The 20,511-nt window shown below is 37.3% G+C and overlaps 4 protein-coding genes across 4 annotated transcripts; 1 reads left to right on the forward strand and 3 right to left on the reverse strand.

The window, feature by feature from the left end:
* Positions 1-9,083: 9,083 nt before the first annotated feature.
* LOC131437816 (protein lethal(2)denticleless) lies at positions 9,084-11,924 on the reverse strand. The gene is made up of 3 exons (XM_058607406.1): positions 11,709-11,924; positions 11,007-11,642; positions 9,084-10,938 (listed from the first exon to the last, which is right to left on the reverse strand). The coding sequence occupies exons 1-3, from the start codon at positions 11,749-11,751 to the stop codon at positions 9,488-9,490; spliced, it is 2,130 nt and encodes a 709-aa protein (XP_058463389.1). The 5' UTR covers positions 11,752-11,924; the 3' UTR covers positions 9,084-9,487.
* A 4,321-nt stretch (positions 11,925-16,245) lies between these two features.
* Positions 16,246-18,165, forward strand: LOC131438206 (lethal(2)neighbour of tid protein 2). The gene is made up of 2 exons (XM_058608072.1): positions 16,246-16,612; positions 16,738-18,165. The coding sequence occupies exons 1-2, from the start codon at positions 16,315-16,317 to the stop codon at positions 17,994-17,996; spliced, it is 1,557 nt and encodes a 518-aa protein (XP_058464055.1). The 5' UTR covers positions 16,246-16,314; the 3' UTR covers positions 17,997-18,165.
* A 522-nt stretch (positions 18,166-18,687) lies between these two features.
* LOC131437401 (L-seryl-tRNA(Sec) kinase) lies at positions 18,688-19,624 on the reverse strand. The gene has a single exon (XM_058606711.1). The coding sequence runs from the start codon at positions 19,622-19,624 to the stop codon at positions 18,725-18,727; it is 900 nt and encodes a 299-aa protein (XP_058462694.1). The 3' UTR covers positions 18,688-18,724.
* A 47-nt stretch (positions 19,625-19,671) lies between these two features.
* On the reverse strand, positions 19,672-20,227 carry LOC131437402 (mitochondrial import inner membrane translocase subunit Tim10B). Its single transcript, XM_058606712.1, has 2 exons — positions 20,072-20,227; positions 19,672-20,004 (listed from the first exon to the last, which is right to left on the reverse strand). Exons 1-2 carry the CDS (start codon positions 20,090-20,092, stop codon positions 19,672-19,674), a joined length of 354 nt encoding a protein of 117 aa, XP_058462695.1. The 5' UTR covers positions 20,093-20,227.
* Positions 20,228-20,511: the final 284 nt, after the last annotated feature.

Here is a 20,511-nt window from a genome sequence, read left to right on the forward strand (position 1 = left end):
TCTCAAATATTTTTGCGATAAATTCCTTGATGCCCCAATATACTTCTAAACAGATTTTAGATCAAATTCAAATAAAATATAACAACATTTTTGATAAAAAAAATATCGTCCCCAATTGTGGGTTTCGAGGCTGATTTAGTGTTACGTGAAGATAGGCCGATTTTCAAAAAAGCATACGAGGTTCCGTATCGCCTGAAAGATAAAGTGAATGAATATTTAGTAATGCTTGAAAAAGACGGAATTATTTCACCCATCAAAACGAGTCTTTGGGCATCTCCAGTAATCGTGGTAATGAAAAAGAACGACACTATTAGATTAGTTATAGATTGCAGAGTTTCTCTAAATAAGGTTTTGATTCCAAATACGTACCCGCTTCCTACAGCTCAAGATTTGTTTGCGTCTTTGGCGAATTGTAAAGTATTTTGTTCGCTTGATTTATCTAATGCTTACACACAGCTGAATTTATCAAAGAAATCAAGGGAGTTGGTTGTAATAAATACTATGCGGGGCCTTTTTATTTACAATAGGCTTCCGCAGGGCGCTTCTTCAAGTGCTGCCATATTCCAACAAGTAATGGACACTATATTAAAGGGACTGAATTATGTCTTCTGTTATCTTGACGATGTGTTGATTGCTGGAAAAAATTTCGAGGATTGTTCTGCAAAACTGTTTTCAGTGCTAGATCGATTACATAAAGCCAACATAAAAGTAAATTTTGACAAATGCAAATTTTTCGTTAGTAAATTGCCTTATTTGGGGCACATTATTTCTGAAGATGGTCTGATGCCGAATCCAGATAAGGTGGCAACAATCCAACAAGCAAAAATTCCGGAAAACGTAACGCAACTTAAAGCATATCTTGGACTCATAAACTATTATAACAAATTTTTACCAAACCTCTCTTCGACTTTGAGTCCTTTGTACAAGCTATTAATGAAAGATGTAAGATTCGTGTGGAGTAATATGTGTGACAAAGCTTTTAGTGATAGTAAACGTCAGTTGTTGAATGCTAACATACTTGTATTATATGATCCAAAAAAACCAATAGTTGTGTGTGCTGATGCTTCTTCTTATGGACTAGGTGGTGTAATTGCCCACATAATTGATGGAGTAGAAAAACCTATTTATTTTACTTCTTTCTCGTTAAATTCCGCGCAAAGGTCTTATCCAATTCTTCATTTGGAAGCCCTAGCGATTGTATCTACAATAAAGAAATTTCACAAATATTTGTATGGGCAGCGATTTATTATATATACAGACCATAAACCACTTTTAGGAATATTCGGAAGATCTGGGCGAAATTCTATATTTGTGACAAGGTTGCAACGTTACATAATGGAATTGTCTATATATAATTTTGATATTCTTTATAGGCCATCCGACAAGATGGGTAACGCAGATTTCTGCTCGAGATTCCCACTCGACAATGAAATTCCAAAATCGATAGAGAGACAATGCATTAATAGTTTAAATTTTTCAAATGATCTCCCACTAGACTATATTATGATTGCACAGGAGACTAAACGTGACCCTCATTTACAACAGATTTTAAAATACATAAAACAAGGTTGGCCAGAAAGAATAAATAAAGGCTTAAGAGATATTTACTCTCAGCATCAAAATTTAGAAGAACTAGAGGGTTGTTTGATGTTTCAAAATAGGGTTGTAATTCCTTTTTCCTTACAGACTAGAATATTAAAACTTTTGCATGCTAATCACGTGGGGATAATAAAAATGAAACAGCTTGCAAGGCGAAGTGTCTACTGGTTCGGTTTGAACGCGGACATAGATTCTTATGCAAAACAATGCGAAACATGTATTAAAATGGCAACAGTCCCAGGGAAAAACATAACGTACGAGTGGAGGTCTACCACAGACTAACAGACATGACAGTATGAGTAAATTCTTATAAAAAATAATTTTTCGTGATGCACTAGCTCCACCTATATTGTACTGCGCGAACTATTTACTATCTGTACACCCCTTGTGTTATGTAAAAGTTATTTTACTAGTTGGTTTCCCCTCGTTTGTCAACACCGATCAGCTGCTTGCAGGGATGCCTGATTTCATCAAAATATTTGAAAACGAATCGTCACAATAAATTATTGGATTACGTTGATAAAATATTTAACTTTTTCGCGATGTTGGAAGGTAACCATTTATTTGACTCAACGTTGTTCATCTAGACTATTTTTTTATTGTGTTGGTAGTTTTCACCAGAAATTAAGTGGCGGCAGACCAGAAGCAAGTAAATATTGTAACAAAACGGGTTCGATTTTGTCTTGCGTTGGAGGATGAGAAATAGGCACAATTATGTATATAGTTTTGGCAATATGTATTAAATCTGTATCCTGCATGAAATTCGCATGGACGTATACAAATCAATACATTACAGGTAATTCTGTATGAATGGCAACTCTGTTGGTAAATGAAAAAAATAAACACAGTCTAGATGACAGACAGGATGTTTTTGATAGGGTAACGTGGCGCCATCATGACACATGTGAGTACTGTCCCAAATAAAGGAATATTCGAAATGACCGTTAAAATGATTGAAGAATCTAATTTGAGTGTCCTGTCTGTTAGTCTGTGGGTCTACTTCCAGGCCTTTCAGCCGGATTCATGCTGATTTCTTTTATTTCGAGAGTCATGTTTTTCTATTGATCGTGGACGGCTTTTCTAAATGGCTTGAAGTCATCTGGATGAAGTTTGGTACAGAAGCAGAAAAGGTTATAAAAAAATTTCAAACATTCTTCACATATTTCGGTTTACCAGACGTAATTGTTACAGACAATGGACCACCATTCAACTCTAAATATTTTGTCTCTTATCTTGAAAGGCAAGGAATTAGGGTATTGAAAAGCCCGCCCTATCACCCACAAAGTAATGGCCAAGCAGAACGGCTGGTGAGAGTGGCTAAAGATATTCTCAAAAAATTCCTTATTGATTCTGAAATGAAATCCTTGGGCATGCAAGACCGGTTAGACTATTTCCTTTTTAATTACCGTAACAGTTGTCTCACAAATGGAGGGGATTTCCCGTCAGAAAGAGTTCTTTGTTATAAGCCAAAAACTTTATTAAACTTGGCTAATCCAAATAACAGTTTTAAGCATCAAATTATAACAAAGGAGCCCAATGAGCTACCAAAATCAAGACATACTGAAAAAGAATTGATTGATCCTTTTGCTCAACTAGTCGCGGGAGACAAGGTTTACTACAAAAATAATAATTTAAAAGAAACACAAAAATGGTTAGAAGCAAAGTTTATTAAAAGAATTTGTACAAACATTTTTCAGATCTCGATCGGCTCAGTCTTGATCTCGGCCCACAGGGGGCAGATAAGGATTGCCAATAAACAAGAACACAGGCGCAATGTGGCGTTTCAATTGCCGGACACATTCTATCGCTTGCCAAGTCGTGGCACGAAAAGACGTTTTGAGGACTCAGATGACGACACACCGTTCAGAGGGTTTTCACCGGAACCACCACCAGCTAGAAGCGAGTTGCATCCAGAGGCGTTGCGTTCGAATGAATCGAGCAATAAAAGTAGCGTTATCGAATCCGCTACTTTGAGGAGGTCTACAAGAGCTAGGAAAAAGAAGTTTGATGGAGAATATTTGTATTTCAAGTGAGATGGTTAAACCTTGCTTTAATTTTCATTATTGAATACCGAAACTAAGCTTTGGTCAGAATTTTAATACTTTATGAAATGTAAATGCTGAATGAGCATAGGAATTATATATATATTTTTTCTTTTGTTTCAAATGTTATAAATGATTTCAAATAACTTAAGAGGGAAGAATTTGTAAGGAACTAGTATAACGAGTCGAATAGATTTAGTGTGTAGTTGGATTCATCTAGAGTCGGTATAAAAGACCGAACCCATTTCCCCTCTTTTATGTAAATATGTTTTTTGTGTACATAAGGAAATTAGTTATGCTAAAAGTAAAATAGATTTGATAGATCACTTTGATCTGGACTGGTGAACTTATCGGACGCTTTTCGTTTTTATTAAGAACTTGATCAAGAAAGTAATTCCTTCAAACAGTGAGTATCTATATAACAGAATATAACTTATTTTCAAGTAAACTAGTTGAAACTTTGTTTCCATCGACATTATAAACATTGAATGAATCCATAATGTTTTCCTATCAACAATAAAAAGACAGTATAGTACTTGAAATTAAAAATTTAATACAAGGTACAAGTTTCACAACGATTATAAAACTGTCGAGCGGAATTCAATTTTACTTAACTGTTTTTTATGCGTCGTCAATCAAAATCTGTTTATAAAAATATAAAGAATAAACAACAAAATAATTCTATGTTCAAAATGCTCAAAATTGTTCCAAGTAGAGTGATTTCTCATCATTTTAAATTCATATATCATGAGAATTATAATATTATCAGAATCGATGTTTCTATATTGTTTTCTTCGAGTTTATAATAGTGCATAGAACAAAAATTATTTTCGTCAAAAAGTAGTTTTAAAAAAAGTAATATCCTGGTTTTATTCACGTTTCATACACTTTTTGAGACTCCACATTGTGTTCGCCATATTCAAGCCAATAAAAGTTTTTTTGGTTACATTTTCGTTATCATAACGTTGCGAAAACCTACCGATAACTATCTGAATCAATGCAGAAATTGTATGTTATAATCCTATAACATCAAAGTTATTGCTACATCATTTAACCGTAACGATTTACATATACGCTTACGTATTTATAATGGTTTCGCAACCTTTTTTTAACTAGCAGCTAAAACCAGAGCTGTGATTAAAGATATGTTAGAATGAAGTAACGATAACTTACAAATGATTGCTAGTTCAATGTTTACGTTATAAAGAAACACTGCCGTCACCTTGTTTCAACCAGCATAACATAAAAAACATGTTCGTGCTCTTGTTGCAACATAGTTGAGCTAAGTGGTATCAGAACTAGTTATGGGTTGCTAATATTGGAGTCAAATAAACTTATTTTCAACTAGTAGCTAGAAGCATAGTTGTTATTAAAGATATGTTTGGATTAAGTAACGATAGCTTATAAATTATAATTAATTCAATATGACAAAAAGATGTAGTGATTTGAAACCTAAATAACTATTTCGTAACTAGTTGTGTTATGAAGAAACATTGATGTCACCTTGTTTTAACCAGTATAACATTAAAAACATATTCGTGCTCTTGTTGCAACATAGTTTGGACTTAGTCGCATCAGAACTAGTTGCGGATTGCTACTCGGGAAGCATGATGTAATAAGGTAGAAAAAGCTTCTAAATTTAAAAAATGGAACCAAAAACTAATCCAATTTGTAGATTGTGTTAATCAATGGCCATACGAAAACGTTTCCGGATTCCGGTTGAAATGTATATATCAGGTGTACAACTTTGCTTCCGCCTTTTTTTTCTAAAATTAAAAGCTTTATTGCGAAAAAGTGCTTACAGATGTATTATTCAAAGTATTGTCCGTCGCTAGCGACAACTTTCTCCCATCTTTCCGGAAATTTTCGGATCCCGGCTCGAAAAAAGGAGTCCTCTTTTGACGCTATCCATGAAGCAATCCATTTTTTCAACTCTTCGAAGGATTGAAAATGTTGATCTGCCAGGCCGTGTGCCATAGAACGGAATAGGTGGAAGTCAGAAGGGGCGACATCTGGCGAATACGGCGGGTGGGGCAGGACTTCCCATTTCAGCGTTTCTAGGTACTTTTCGAGCACTTTTGCGACGTGAGGCCGAGCATTGTCGTGTTAGAGGATGACTTTATCATGTCGCTCTTGATATTGTGACCGCTTTTCTTTAGCGCGCGACTAAGGCGCATCAGTTGCGTTCGGTAGCGATCTCCTGTGATAGTTTCACCCGGTTTTAAGAGCTCGTAGTAAATCACACCGAGCTGATCCCACCAAATACAAATCATGATGATGATGGTCACATTTCATACCTTGGCGCCGTGAATATTCGGTTTTGCCTTCGACGAAGTAGCATGTCCGGTGTTAATTCAAATCAGTTTCAGGTCTCTTCCGTGGCCGGGACTCACCTGCCGGAATGAGAAGGACCAATGTTAATTCAGTTCAGTTTCAGGTCTCTTCCGTGGCCGGGACTCACCTGCCGGAATGAGAAGGACCAATGTTAATTCAGTTCAGTTTCAGGTCTCTTCCGTGGCCGGGACTCACCTGCCGGAATGAGAAGGACCAATGTTAATTCAGTTCAGTTTCAGGTCTCTTCCGTGGCCAGGACTCACCTGCCGGAATGAGAAGAACCAATGTTAATTCAGTTCATTTTCAGGTCTCTTCCGTGGCCGGGACTCACCTGCCGGAATGAGAAGGACCAATGTTCTTTCACGATTGAAAAAAGTTTCTTGATTTCGAGAGGTTCAATTTTATTTGTCCCAACTTGTACAAGTCAAAAATCTTAAATGAAAATTTTCTATTTAAAAAAGCTAGACCTACTGTGTTTCTGATTTTGTTCTCTCAACACCCGGGCTTTTCCCATGATTTTCTGCGTTTAGGATTATCGTATCGAACCCACTTTTCATCACCGGTTACGATTCGATGTAAAAACCCCTTACGATTATTATCATTACTTGTGAATAATTGGCACAGTTTTGAATTTGATAAAATATAATAAAGATTTCCCTGGGCGTTAGCACAACCTTGAGACAGATTGAATGATGCTGTCGCGGTCCCAGGGCTTGTCTGTATCCTTACTCAATGGAGAAGGATGCACACTAATGGTGCCATGGGTAATGTCTGACAAGAAGAGGCAACAATACACAGAATGGGAACAATAAAATGGATACGTTCCTCTTTCTGGGTGTGCCAAACTTGTCAGGCATTGTCCATGCTACAACAAATACTACACTTTGATCTAGGGTAGAGAAGCGATCTACTAATCAAGTTTGATTTCTTTTGCAGTATGCAGTTGGTTTTATGATGACGGAACCATATACTCTTTGTTACCTTTTGGAACCGCAAATGGCGTGGATAACATCATCCGAAACTTCAACTCATTGTAGTTTAGTTGCATGTTGAAAGTAGCTTTCTCTTAGATTACAGTGTAGTATGCTTGGTGCTTTATCAGACATTCGTTACTTTTACTTAAATCCATACTAATACTCCACTCACTCATCATTCATCATTCATCACTCATATTTTACTATGCAAAAGCAAAACATACATTTATTTCCTCTTCCAAGATTGTAGATTAAGTACACCATCAAGCCATATTTAGTAAGTATAATTTGTTTTTAATATCTTTTTTAAATATTTCAGCAACGCTCTTGCACATGGTGAAAGGATCAATGCACAATTCCGGGCCAACGCCAGTGTTCAGTTGGTCAACATAGACTAGTTCGTCAGGCGTGGAATTGATATTGTATATCCTGGATCCATAAATGGGCCCGGTTCAGAATTTGCGCTATTCAGCTGCCCGACCGGTAAACCCACCAAAAAAAAAAAAAAATATAATAAAGATTTATACAAACGTAACGTAACAGTTAACGTAACCATGGGACCGCGGATTCATAATGGTGATCAGTGATGGCATTTCACTAGAGTGAAAGTTTCACGCCGCGTGTAAGTTTCACGCCTACACTGATGATGCAGTCGGCGAACACCGCACAAAAAGGAAAGCGCACTTCTCGTTAGTGTCGAATAGACAGACTTTGCGTGTGCTTGTGTTCAAAGATGTTGGTGCGAGTGAACATTATCTGCGCATGAATCGCTCTCACGCGCTCTCACCTAAACACACCCAAGTGATCTCTGGCGCGTGCTGGTGAGCGAACACTTCCCGGATTTAATTTTTCAATTTATATAAAGTAGCGCTGGCCTTGTTATGAATTTTTTTTCGCAGCTAGAAAATCCAAAATTTCAATGATAAATTGTATTATTGCTGAATATGCGTGCCCCACGCTTCGCTTATGCGAACCGTACAACAGAGTGCTCACCTGCACGTATACGAAATGGGCAAATACGAATTACAAAAGCCTGAAACTTGGCCTACAAGAGCAAATTCAATTTGTTTTGAATGCAAGCGCTGTAAAGTTAGACCATCAGCAAACGAACTTGAAATCTTGCTAAGAGAACGAATATATCTATACGTTAATGATGTAAGTGAGATTCAATTCAACAAGGCTTCTTACTCTACTTCCATATTTTGTTATTTTGTCGTCAAGGCGGAAGCCATCCTTGTAAATCCCTGACTATCTTTGAGAACCAGCTGATTATATGTCAGTTTTGTGAACAACCTGCACACTACGATAAACCCTGCACTGAAATTGGGAAAAGGATATCTTCAGCCAAAGACAAGGACAATCGTTCAGCAACGGTAACGGTGGACCTAGTACTTTTGTTCCAAAAATGCTTTTACCTTTGGACTAATTAGCAACTGCAATCAATGTACAGCAAGGCGCATCTACAGTAATTGACAATGACCCACACTGCGAACAGTAAGCAAACAAGGGATCCAAAAAACGTGTGACCAACTTTACGTGTCCCGGTTTATGTTGAACTACAGGTGCCATAACAGTTCAACATAAAGTTTTACGCACTGGTGAGTCTATGACAAAACGTAAAAATAATGAATTTCAATCATGTTTTGTGAATTCGAAAAGTCTACGCAGGCTACGTAGGAAAAGAGGGGATACTTGTAATTTTTTTGTATATTACTAGAAATTTTTATTTGGACCATATTGTGTCTGTTGATTATACCTAAAAAATGGAATGAATTCTGCTTGTCACGGCTCCCGAAATTCGAATAAATTGGTTGATTTCACCTTTCTAATTTTTTCAAAAGGCTATCTAAACGCTCGCTCGACTATTGTTTGTTGGTTGCTGCTACGAATAGCACATGCGGTGAGCAACGACGTGCGAAAACTTCGTTTCAGAACAATGAATTCCTCTTTCTCATCATATAGCGGATTTTGGTTTCGATAAAATGTTATCATTATTGTTATTATTATTATTACTATTACAATTTCTAGGGACAATTTCATTTGCTATCACGAACCTCTCCAACGCCGTAGTAGACAAGAAATTAAGCTAACCAGCATCTCCGATAGATTGCGAGGATTCCAAAATAAAACACTACAACATATAATAATCAAACGACATCATTTATATTCTCTTTTTGGTCAAAACTTATTCAATCCTTATATACACAAAGTGACATTTTATTGCATCCGTAGCAAAAGCGTGTCTGCTTTGAATTTTTTTTAATCTGTAATCAATCCATGTAAAATCATAAAATGTAAACAAAGTTAATCAGTCAAGATGTACTCCAAACGGCTCTTCTCTAATTCTGATAGAGAGAGCACTTTTGGAAGTAAGGATATTATTGGGAGAAGAACGGTCAAGCTGTCCGTTCCTACAAAAAAAATGTTAGTAGTTCGAACTAAGTAGGAATACGTATATATCCATAGCAATCTTTTCTAGCTAACCACCAAACTAAGAGCAGAAGTACTATAAAAGCTTCAAAAGGTCATTTATAAAGTTCAAAGATTTGACCGACTGTTGCTAACATTATTGCCAGTCGGTGTCGTAACCGTAAAAAATTTCAATATCGACGTCTCGGGTGTACTGGAACCTTGACCATTCACGGAGTTGCGCCTGCTACGGGGAGTTCTCGGTTGCTGTGTGCCATCGATCGACCCGCAACGTGAAGCTCTTCGACGGGGAGTGCAAGGTTGTTGACTGGTCGAAGGATTCTCGTCCGATGTCTTTAGCATCTGCAGCCGAGGTGACAGCAATATACTAACGTCTTCCGTAACGGATGTTGTTGACTCAATGGATTTGGCAGCTTGCATCAATTTTTGCTTTCGAATTTTCGTCAACCAATCGACGTTTTCCTTTAGCTTTCGTTTATTGCTGCAACTGCTATTCACATTCACTAAGTGAGGAGCATCTCCGTCGATTACGAAGTTAGGAAGATTAATGGTTGGTGAGGACAATCCACTGCTTAGTTTGGATAACATTGAATCCGGTGATTTAAGATTCAAATCGGACAACGTAAGAGGCGACTTACAGCTCGACGATGATTTGTCGTCACTTTCCTCCAGTATTGTGTTGAGACTTCGAGAAGTCGATGAATTAGTTGCAATTTCAAGAGCAGCAAAACCTGAAAATTTGCTATTGGTATTGGCAGGACTAAAAAGCCGTCGTCCACGTGTTTCGATATTCGGTCTCTTAATCTCGATGTAAGATGTGGATGGATCCTGTTGGTCAAAACCAGCCATTTCCAGAAAGGAACGTTTGCCGACAACTTTTTTTTCGATCGTGTTTGGAGTCTTCTCGTTCCGTTCCACAATTCTTCTAATTGATCTAGGTGTGAATTCTAACGATTTCAGTCTAACCTTAGCCATATCCTGACGATAGTTGTCGCAATATTCCGCATCACCTTTGTATCTCTCCTTCTCATCGGCATCGATGTGCTCCGGTCCGACTCTCCAAATTTTGTGCCGTGCATCGTCACTGCACGTCACAATGCGGATATCGTTATGACTTTGCATCCACGCAACACTGGTTACTTCTACTGTATGACCATTCAACCGAACCAGAGGATTCGCACTATCTACATTCCAGATGTAGCTCTTCTCGTCACTTGATCCACTGATCAGATACTGCCCATCCGGACTTAAATAAGATTTGATATAGAATGTACCATTCTTGAATCCACCGTAGCGTTGAATTGGCTGTGGGGCGTAGCTTGAAACGTTGTAACAATATATGTGATTGTCCATACAGTTCACATACAATCGTTTCCGGGAGTTGTCGATCAGCAAATTTGTGAACCCTTTGAGAGTTGTTGTTCCAGAATACGGAAAACTATACTTTGGCAATGGATCCCGATTGTGACTGGAATAGTGTCGCCTGACATCCCAAACTTTAATAATTCCATCTCCAGCACCACAGGAGATCAAAGTATTATCATCCTGAAATGCCAAACCTACGTTAAAAAAAAATGTTAATACTGCAAGCTTTTTGTACATCCCCAGTCGATTCAAAACATCTTACCGGTGATGGAACTGCTACACCCCGCAGGAGGAATCTTTGGTGTCGCTCTCGTTCTCTTGCGATATGCCGATGGTGTTCCTGGTCCACCAGCATGACCACTGAAAATGCAGCTATCGGCTCTTGGAGCCAAGTTGGATCCGAGCTGTGCTCGTATGTCCCATAAAACTATTACACCATCTCGTCCTCCGGTAGCGAAAATTGCTGGATCTGTTTGTCGAAAGGATGCAGTCTTCACCGAGCGGGAATGGCCATTGAACACCTGACTGCTAACCAGCTTCGATTCGGTTAATGTCCATAGGCGAGCTGTATGATCTCCCGAAGCAGAAACGAGCTTCATATCTCCGGGCATCCATTCGACGTCGAACACCGCATTAAGGTGGCACTGTTCACCTTCTAGTGCACGCTCCCCTCCCGGTTCTACATTAGGCCGGGACGTATCCTGTATAGCAACTTTTCCGTCCTCATTCGCGATTGCTAAAATATGCTCGTTTCCGTGACATTTCGAAAATTTTGCCGCTAAAATTGGCGGTGCTGGATTGAAATCTGCTGTCAGTTCCGAAGGACTGATACCTTTCCAACTATCATGCTCGTGTACTGATAATCGCGTTAGAGCTGTATCGTACGTTACCGAAAAACCTGTAACGGAAACCAATCATCTCTCAGGAAAATTCCTGTCAAATACGTTTCTAAAATACAACTTACGATTTCCATGTTGTCTCTCGATAAGATTGATAACCGTATTCATTTTTGATTACCGCACAGGATGGAACATATTCTCCGGGAAGTTGCTTGGCTAAATTTTTCTTACGCAGCCTTTGGCGCAATTTATTGACTTCTGATGCCAGACTAATCAGCGAAGATAATGACCAAAACAGAAAGAAGCAACCAACGGAAAAATGCAGCGGGAACGAAACCAATGACGACAGCTGGTTGTCAAAAATGTTGATCCACACTTTTACTTATTTTTGGTCATTTTTCGTACGACGCATTTACTGAAAATTGAGTATGTATGTTATTACCGGGTGATACAAAATCAATTGTGTTTTCTCTTAAAGTGAACAACGAGGAATTTTGGGAAATTTTAATTTTAATTATTTTAATACCATAACAGAGTTCATCGCTAAGATGACTTTCCAATGGACAATGACATCGGTGCGAAACAAAAAAGTGGGTTGAAAGTAGTAATAATTTGCTTCCCAGCAATTAAAGTTTGTTGGCATAGGAAACAAAGAGCTAAATTTACGAAAACAAATGAAATGATAGCACAGAAAACAGATATACAAGCTCGCATATGAACTGTGTGTAAAAATTGCTCAAGCATGTGGCGAATACTTGCAGATGTCACCACGTGCAGTATTCGCATCACGACATATCTTTTTTGAGTGCGACATTCACTTCACGCAATTTTTTTGTTTTGCTGTTTTTTAGAATGTCTAATTTATTTTGTTTTATTCCGATTGATTCACGAGTTATTCAAACGACTTTGAAATATAGTTGTCTTTTACTCTGAGAGGAATCGTGTGAGAAGTGTTCAAATGGTTGCAGTCGGAATATTTCTATAACAGGTAGAATAATTTTGTTATCGTTCTGGAACGTAGTAGAATGTTTTGAAAACTCGCGGGGAACAGTCGAGTAGGTGGCAGTAGCAAATACAAATTATAATACGGAGTACTCCGACAAATTTTCAAGGACACATTTTGCATCGTGATGTACATTGTCATGATACACTGTCAGAGTGACAATGTACTTTAACGAATTTCCTATAAAACTAGCAACACTGAAGGGTAAGAACAAGTTCACAATAGTTACTGTTTATTATAGTGAAAAATATGTAAACATATTACTTACATATTCTGATCCTTAGGAAAACTATGGAGCGAAATTTCGGACGACCCTGTTCGTGTGTCACATCCCTCTACTAAGCAACTTCTCACCATTTCGAAAGCTTCTCGGTTTATTAGCCGGCGATATTTAGACTGATTGTTGCAGTTTAATACAGCAACGATAAACAAACAAGTTTGTTTTGCACCGTAGCAACTAGCATAAAGCGTTGCCAGAAACGATCTCCTTTCACATTTTCACATTATCGCAACGAAAGGGAGATAGTTGCTAGGCTTACTTGTTCATGCTGTGAACCAAACATTGGCGATTCGTTTATATGGGACTTAGGGGTATTATTATTTGTATTTGGCAGTAGTGTTTCTAACGTATAGCAAATAAAAAATTTACACAGGATTTTGAAAAATTTTGTTCGAGCCAGTATATCTGTTATCTGTGATGGTAGTTTCGCTCGAAAGTTGATTTGAATTCTCGGCCCTCGACGAAGGACCTAATGGTTAAAAACGAGGTGAAATAAATTTATATACAATACAATACAATTTCAATTCACTAGTTAGTTACAAACAGTGGTTGGAGTAATATATGATAGACCCAAAGACAAATAATAAGACATGAATGTGACGAAAAACATTAGAATTAATTTTGATTTATTGTTGAGTGTATCCGGTATCTTCTTTAATGACCGCATTTACCACTTGGCGCAGTGTATTGTGAGTACGGAAAGCAAAGGCAATACAAGAAAGCCATGGCAGGTAACGCAACAACGAAGTTGCTCCGAAACGATAGTCACGAGACTAGTTTTTTTTTACAGTGGAGTGAATTTTATGTCTACACCGGTATACGTTTAATTGAAATATTTCTGCCAGTATCAATTTGATTGTTATTACCAGAGGACAGTTTCGATCTGTACCTGTTCCCATCACTTACTTTGATCGCATTTTATAACAATTTATTCAACTAATTACGAGAAAATTTCAATTCTGTTGATATTTTTGCGGTGATCTGACGATGAAATCCGCATAAACTTCCTCAAATTGCTTTGTGTATATGTTTTCTGTTCCGTTGGCCAACTGTATTCTGGATTTTCTTGACGATCCTTGGATTCGACAAGTCAAAATTTCCGCCCTCTGTTCAGCATGAAAGTGGAGTTGAGTTTTTTGGTTTCTTAAAACTGTTGTTGTGAAACAAATACATGATTTGGAAACACGATTTGACTATTCAAGTTGTTTCTTCTCACACTAGCTGCCAAAAAACTTCCGGCTGAATATGCACAACATGAGTGCTAAACCGCGGATAGAACTTTTCAATAAAAATACAAATTACTGTAAGAATCGGAGGCAGTGGGAGCTTGCGAAACGATTTCATTCTGAGGTGATCTCAATTTGAACTGCTATGCACTGATGAGTCAAAGACGAATCGTAAACATATTGAAAACGGATGTGCTCTAGCACAAAATTTGGCTAACTCCTGAATGAATAATTCTGTCATTATTATTTTTTTCATCGTCTAGTCGGTTCCTTGCACATCGTTTTAAGAAACATAGGTTCAACATTTCATAGCGATTGCTCAATTATTGCGCTTTGTAGAACTTCACAAGTAATACACACACGCTGGTCTACAAACCAGTTGTCGTATGTTCGAGCCCCTACCTGGAAGGATTCGTAGTGTAAGTAGAATCGTAGTACTAGCCATGCAATGGTTCTGTACACTCTGAATCGGCTGCGAAGTCTGTTGAAACAGAAAGTCAAATTCCACTACAGGAATGTAATACCAAGGCTTTGCTTTTTTTTACACACAAAAGTACGGTTGATTAATTTAAGAAGATCATTGGTAAATTCGCGAGCTTCCGTTGGTTCTTTTTAGCAGAGAGTAAAAACTATCAATTTAAGAGCTGGAAAACTTTTATTTCGAAAGTTGGTTAATTCTGGTAGCAGAAGCATGAATTGAGTTTGATGAGAAGCTAAAAATAATAACGTATCAATCATTATTAAACTACAAGAAATCTCGAGGCACTCACCAGAGCTAAATCAACTAATCCCATCAGTAATTTTCTGAGAAGCGATATCACCGTGGTGCGCAATGTTCACATCAAAACTATAAGTTAATCGAAATGAACGCTAATTTAGTCACTGAATGAATTTAGTCACTTCTGCTTAAAAAAACTCTACCGATTCAGTGTTGCTTTCAACTGTAAATTTTTAAATTTTTTTAAGTTGCTTTCAACTGTAAATTTTTAAATTTATTTTAAAAGAACCTCGAAAAAATCATTCTTGTTTGCACTCAAGAATATTCGAACGCGAATTATGATGTAAACTTCTCAGTAAACTTCTTCAAATAAATGCTAAACCATGAAGAAATCATTCAAATTCAATTGATTACCTATATGCGATACGTCAGAGTGTATGTCAATTTAGTTTCGAATGATTCGTGTATTCAAAAATTCTAAAATTGAAAAGTCCCAGCCTTGTTTACAGACCAAAACAATTATTGTTTTCGTTTGCCAAGACCAAAATTTTGATTCACATCGAACAGAAATGATTGTTGATGTTGAAAGGAAAAAGTTTGAAAGGAAAGGTTTGAAACAATTAACTAATTTTAGCTTGAAATTAACATAAAATTCAAATATCCTCCCACTGATTTGTTATTTTAAACAAGCTCCAATTTCTCTGCATGAGGCTTCAAGTTAGATTGGGGCGATTCTCATGCATGTAAGATGTATGAAAGTGCGATTGATTCGAACGTAAACAATAATACAAACTTGACATGCTTTCGAAAGTATCGCATGCGACCGCCCGAATAAAAAATATTGTAGACAAACTATACGATTTGTTGCACAATTTTGCATTGACCATTGAACAATATTTTAATATATTGTTTACACTATTCAATTAAATGTGAACATGCTTTTTACAATAGAATGTATAGGTTGTTAAGTATCGTAACAATTCAAATCATAAAATTTGCTCATACATGTTTTCTTGGAAAACAATCCAAAGTACAGTTTGCATATTGTTTGAAGCACCACGTGTGCAATAAATTCAATTGTGAATCGTAGAAACAATATATTGCAAATCTTGTCAAGATACAATAAAATGTTTTGTAACCCATAGATGTAATTGTGAATCAATTGTTCATGCTGTAAATTCAATGGTTTATTTTTTACGGGCGTAAACAAGAATGAGGGTTTTTATCTGTGTATCAATATTGAATACAAAAATCTATATAATACCGATAATCGGTATACCTGGCAACTCTAGAACACACTAATATCTTTTTACGGTGACCTACTTCTAAAGTAATTTAGTGAGATTGAACTCAAACTTGAGCACTTTTTCAATAGCGTGTTGGCTGTCCTCGAAACATGAATAAAGAATGGAAAAATGAGAAGAATAACAGAAAATGTCAAAATTCGATCGGCTGCAACGCGTACGGCAACAGATTACGTACTGCTTTACAACACACCGTCGTCATGGCACCGCCCGGGACGAAGAACAAAAATCCAGTGACCGGTATTCGAAAACAGGACAAACAATCGTCTCTTAACTGGAAACGGTTGCAGAAACAATACATTAATGTAAACTTTGTCAAATCTCTTATATTCGATCCGGCGCGCCTTCCGTTTGTGTCATGGTTAATTCTGATAGCCGAACTGCTGCTCAATGTTTTCGTGGTTCGCAACATTTCTTACACGGAAATTGATTGGAAGGCTTATATGCAGGAATGCGAAGGCTTTCTGAACGGAACGACAAATTATGCGGAGCTGAGAGGTAAATTTATATGTAATTGAATACCGATTTCTGTCCATGAGGACAGATTGTGTACCAGCTCGATTCTAAAAATAGAATATAGTAATTATGTTGAAGTTTTGTTTTCAAACGGTTCTCTATTGCAGGTGACACCGGTCCGCTAGTATACCCTGCTGGATTTGTCTACATTTACAGCGCATTTTACTTCATAACATCACACGGTCAAAATATCCGGTTGGCCCAGTACATATTCATCGCGATCTATCTGGCTCAACTGACACTGATTCTCCGGTTGTATAGTAAAAGCCGTAAACTTCCACCGTATGTTCTAGTCATAACAACCTTCACATCCTACCGGATTCACTCTATCTACGTACTAAGGTTGTTCAACGATCCAATAGCTATTCTATTTCTCTATGCGGCACTAAATGCATTCATCAGCGGTCGATGGACGGTCGGAAGTATCCTCCTGAGTTTAGGAGTATCGGTCAAAATGAACATTCTGTTATTTGCTCCTGGTATCCTACTGTTATACATTACTAACCTCGGTTATCTGAAGACCATCGTACAACTCACTGTGTGTGGATTGATTCAATTGATCTTGGGAGCACCGTTCCTTCTAACCTATCCGAGGGAGTATCTGAAAGGCAGTTTTGATTTAGGTCGAATTTTCGAGCACAAATGGACTGTCAACTATCGGTTTTTGGACCGAGAGATTTTTGAAAGCCAAGTTTTTCACGTTTCTCTGTTAGTTACTCACGTGTTGTTGCTTATTATATTCTTTTCGCCTTGTTTCAAATACTTTCAAAATTACTGCCGTTTGAGGCAGTTGGAAATAATGCTTGCTCCACAAATAGCAGCCAAAAATCAGGAGGTTACTCAAGCAAAGAAGAAAAAGAAGGAGAAACCTAGTAAATCTCAACCCAAAAAAGAAGAAGAGCTTACCAAAGAACAAGAAAAGTTTCTGAAATCGTTTGAGAAGGGAATCAAAACGATGGCTACTAATAAAACCCCTACTACCACAGCACTACCAGCACCAGTAGAAACGGAAGCACTAGCACAGCCCAATAAATTTTCCATTCATTTTGACAGAGCCACCCAACTGGCACTGCTTCCTATTTTCCTATCGAACTTCATCGGAATAGTTTGTGCGCGCAGTTTGCATTACCAGTTCTATGTCTGGTACTTCCACAGCCTGCCGTATCTTACCTGGTTCACCGAGTATAGCACAAGTCTGAAATTCCTATTGTTGCTTCTGTTGGAATTTTGCTGGAATACCTACCCCAGCACTAACGTAAGCAGTTTGATTCTTCACACCTGTCACATCATTCTGTTGGTTGGAATTGGTAGGAAAATGTTCCGAAAGATTCCTGATTTGGCACAGATTGGCAAAGCATCGGAATGAGGACAAGGAGTGAAAAAAAGCCGGGAAACGTCGTTCATGATGTGACTTTTGCCAATTTATTAGACTCATCGACATCGAAGGCATTTTATTACGTTTGAGTAATAGTTTTGCTTGTTTTACGAATTATGTGTTTTCGTTTTGTATATTACTATAGAGTTTAATTTATTTGAATGCTAAAAATAAAAATAGAATAACAAAGTGACAGGATGTTTTCTTTGCCAGTTTGAGAAAAACCAATAAATTTGAGTTAATAATGCGCGAATGTGTAACGTAACGATTCGTGGTGGCACTATACTTTTACCAGTCTGATTTTGTTGAATGCTACAGTTTACCTGATTATAATGTAAGTTCCGGTATTTTTCCAAACTTATCTAAGGTCAATAAGCGAATGCGAGCAAATTACATTTCATCAAAGCAAGACTGGCAGAGCAACCAATCGATTTGTATCGATTGTCGTGACGTAAGCTGCCTTTCAGCAAATTTCCTCTGACATATTTTGTGTGAGACTGTAGCATTAGCAATAATTTGGTTTGAATAACCAATCAGAACGATGCTTCTCAACTGATATGTCACTTACGCCTACAAAACCATCGTCTCCGAATATCTAATTTGCATTCTTATATATAACACAGATGTGTTACACATCAAAAGGCAATTTTTCGGATTATTACCACATTAATATAAAGCATTTTGTTTTTATTGATCTACTACTGTTTATTTACAACTAATCACTGGAACAACATTCTAATATGCTGTATGTTAATATTATCTGGATCAGGAATCTCGACCAACCCAGCCCTGAAATTATTCAGCAATGTTTTTCGTTTGCTATTCAACTCATTCGAAAGAAGCTTCAGTAGCTCTTGACTTGAACCATTCTTTGTATTTCGTATAATTTCACTGATCGTTTTTCTCATCAGCAGATCTAATTTGTGAACGATCGATTGCTCCACTACTGGAGCCACAATCTTGCAATCAAGCTGTGATTCGTGATGATTTATCCGATCAATAACCATCAGTTCGATTTTATCCAAGTCTAATAATGGATCTTTGGTTGAAATACAGTTTCTCTCCCACCGGTAAAAATGGCCGTTTGGTTTTTCAAGTCGGATATTCATTCGCAAAATTACGTCATCTGGGATTGGTGTCGATCTAGTAACATTTCTGGTCATCGCATCTTCAAGTGGAATATCGAAATATATTTGAAAGTACCCAGTGCGATTTTTTCTTGCAAGCTTAAGAATTTCATAGCGCATGCTTCTGTAGTACATGTTATCATCGAGGATAAATAGATAAGTTGTTTTTAATGTGGAAGTTGAGTTCAATTCAATCGCCAGATCTTTTCCGAATGTCTTAATAAACTTCTCGTTGGCTTGGTAGAGACATTTATCTGATCTAGTACGAACAGCTCGCAGGACGAGCTCAAAGCATTCCAAAAATTGTTTTCGTTTCAACTTGTAAGAATTTCCATAATCGAAGTTTCCGAGTTTAATAAAATCATCAAAACAAACGTGAACTACAGTAATAGAGGATTGTTTTTGCTGCAAATAATTCCGAAAATTTTGGCAAAACGTAGTTTTGCCTGCTCCAGGAAGACCTATCAGCACGTTAATGCATACTTCGCTCATTTTCAACACTTTGGTTCTATCTTAAAATTAAGTATTTATTAAGAATGTTATTCTTGATTCACAACTACTTCCTTCGTCCCAGCGTCTTTGATTGTTTCCGTATTTTCAGCACCTGATGCTAGTTGACTTTCTTGCTGTTGTTGTTGCTCTATTAGTTTTTGCTGTTGAGCCTCAAACTCAACCATTCTTCGCTCATTGATTTGACTCTGTACTCCGACGTAAACCTGCATCAGTCGTTGATTCACGTTGGTGAACTTTCCGACACAGCTTTCTGTACAATGAATCTCTTCCTTGGTAAGATCCCGATCAAAAAAGTTATCAACACAGGAATTGAAACATAGCTCCGTAACTTTGTTGTATAATCCGAGAAAATCTTTCAGCTGTGCAGTGAAGGAAAATATTTTTCAGTTTTTTAAAAGCTACAAATAGTCGCATTTCATTATTTACGTTTCTCAACTCGAAATCCATTATCGAGTATCAATTCAGCCGAACAAAATTCCCAAACCGGCCACAAATTGAACCGAAAATTACGTTAGACAAACTTTGTTTACAAATTCAATAGAATCGGAAAATTAACACCCTCTTTTGACAGTTCTCTCGTCACATGTGCACACGGGCGGTACACTCGCTTTAAATTCGAAAACGAAACAGGCCGAATGAAAAAAAATTCAATGCAACGAATTTTGAAAACAACGAAAGCATTAAAAGGAAAGAGTTTTGCAATAAAAGCTTTGTATTTCAATAAATGCGTTTAAAAACTACTAACCAAACATATGAAAGTGGTTTAATCTAGATTAATCAAAAATTTAAACTAAACCTAATTTCAGACATTGTAATAATTATTCTCCGGCTCTCGGCAAAACCGACGCACTATTTTTTTTGCTTAA

The sequence above is a fragment of the Malaya genurostris genome, chromosome 3, assembly GCF_030247185.1.
Source record: "Malaya genurostris strain Urasoe2022 chromosome 3, Malgen_1.1, whole genome shotgun sequence".
Classification (NCBI taxonomy): domain Eukaryota; kingdom Metazoa; phylum Arthropoda; class Insecta; order Diptera; family Culicidae; genus Malaya; species Malaya genurostris.

Excerpts from the sequence above, each read along its gene's own strand:
- LOC131437816 (XM_058607406.1), bottom strand. The coding sequence starts at position 11,751 with ATGAATACGGTTATCAATCTTATCGAGAGACAACATGGAAATC. Across the intron at positions 11,643-11,708 it reads CGAGAGACAACATGGAAATC|GTTTTTCGGTAACGTACGAT; the intron begins GTAAGTTGTATT and ends TTTCCGTTACAG. Across the intron at positions 10,939-11,006 it reads GTGTAGCAGTTCCATCACCG|GTTTGGCATTTCAGGATGAT; the intron begins GTAAGATGTTTT and ends TTTTTAACGTAG.
- LOC131438206 (XM_058608072.1), top strand. The coding sequence starts at position 16,315 with ATGGCACCGCCCGGGACGAAGAACAAAAATCCAGTGACCGGTATTCGA. Across the intron at positions 16,613-16,737 it reads AAATTATGCGGAGCTGAGAG|GTGACACCGGTCCGCTAGTA; the intron begins GTAAATTTATAT and ends TCTCTATTGCAG.
- LOC131437401 (XM_058606711.1), bottom strand. The coding sequence starts at position 19,624 with ATGAGCGAAGTATGCATTAACGTGCTGATAGGTCTTCCTGGAGCAGGC.
- LOC131437402 (XM_058606712.1), bottom strand. The coding sequence starts at position 20,092 with ATGGATTTCGAGTTGAGAAAC. Across the intron at positions 20,005-20,071 it reads TGGATTTCGAGTTGAGAAAC|CTGAAAGATTTTCTCGGATT; the intron begins GTAAATAATGAA and ends TTCACTGCACAG.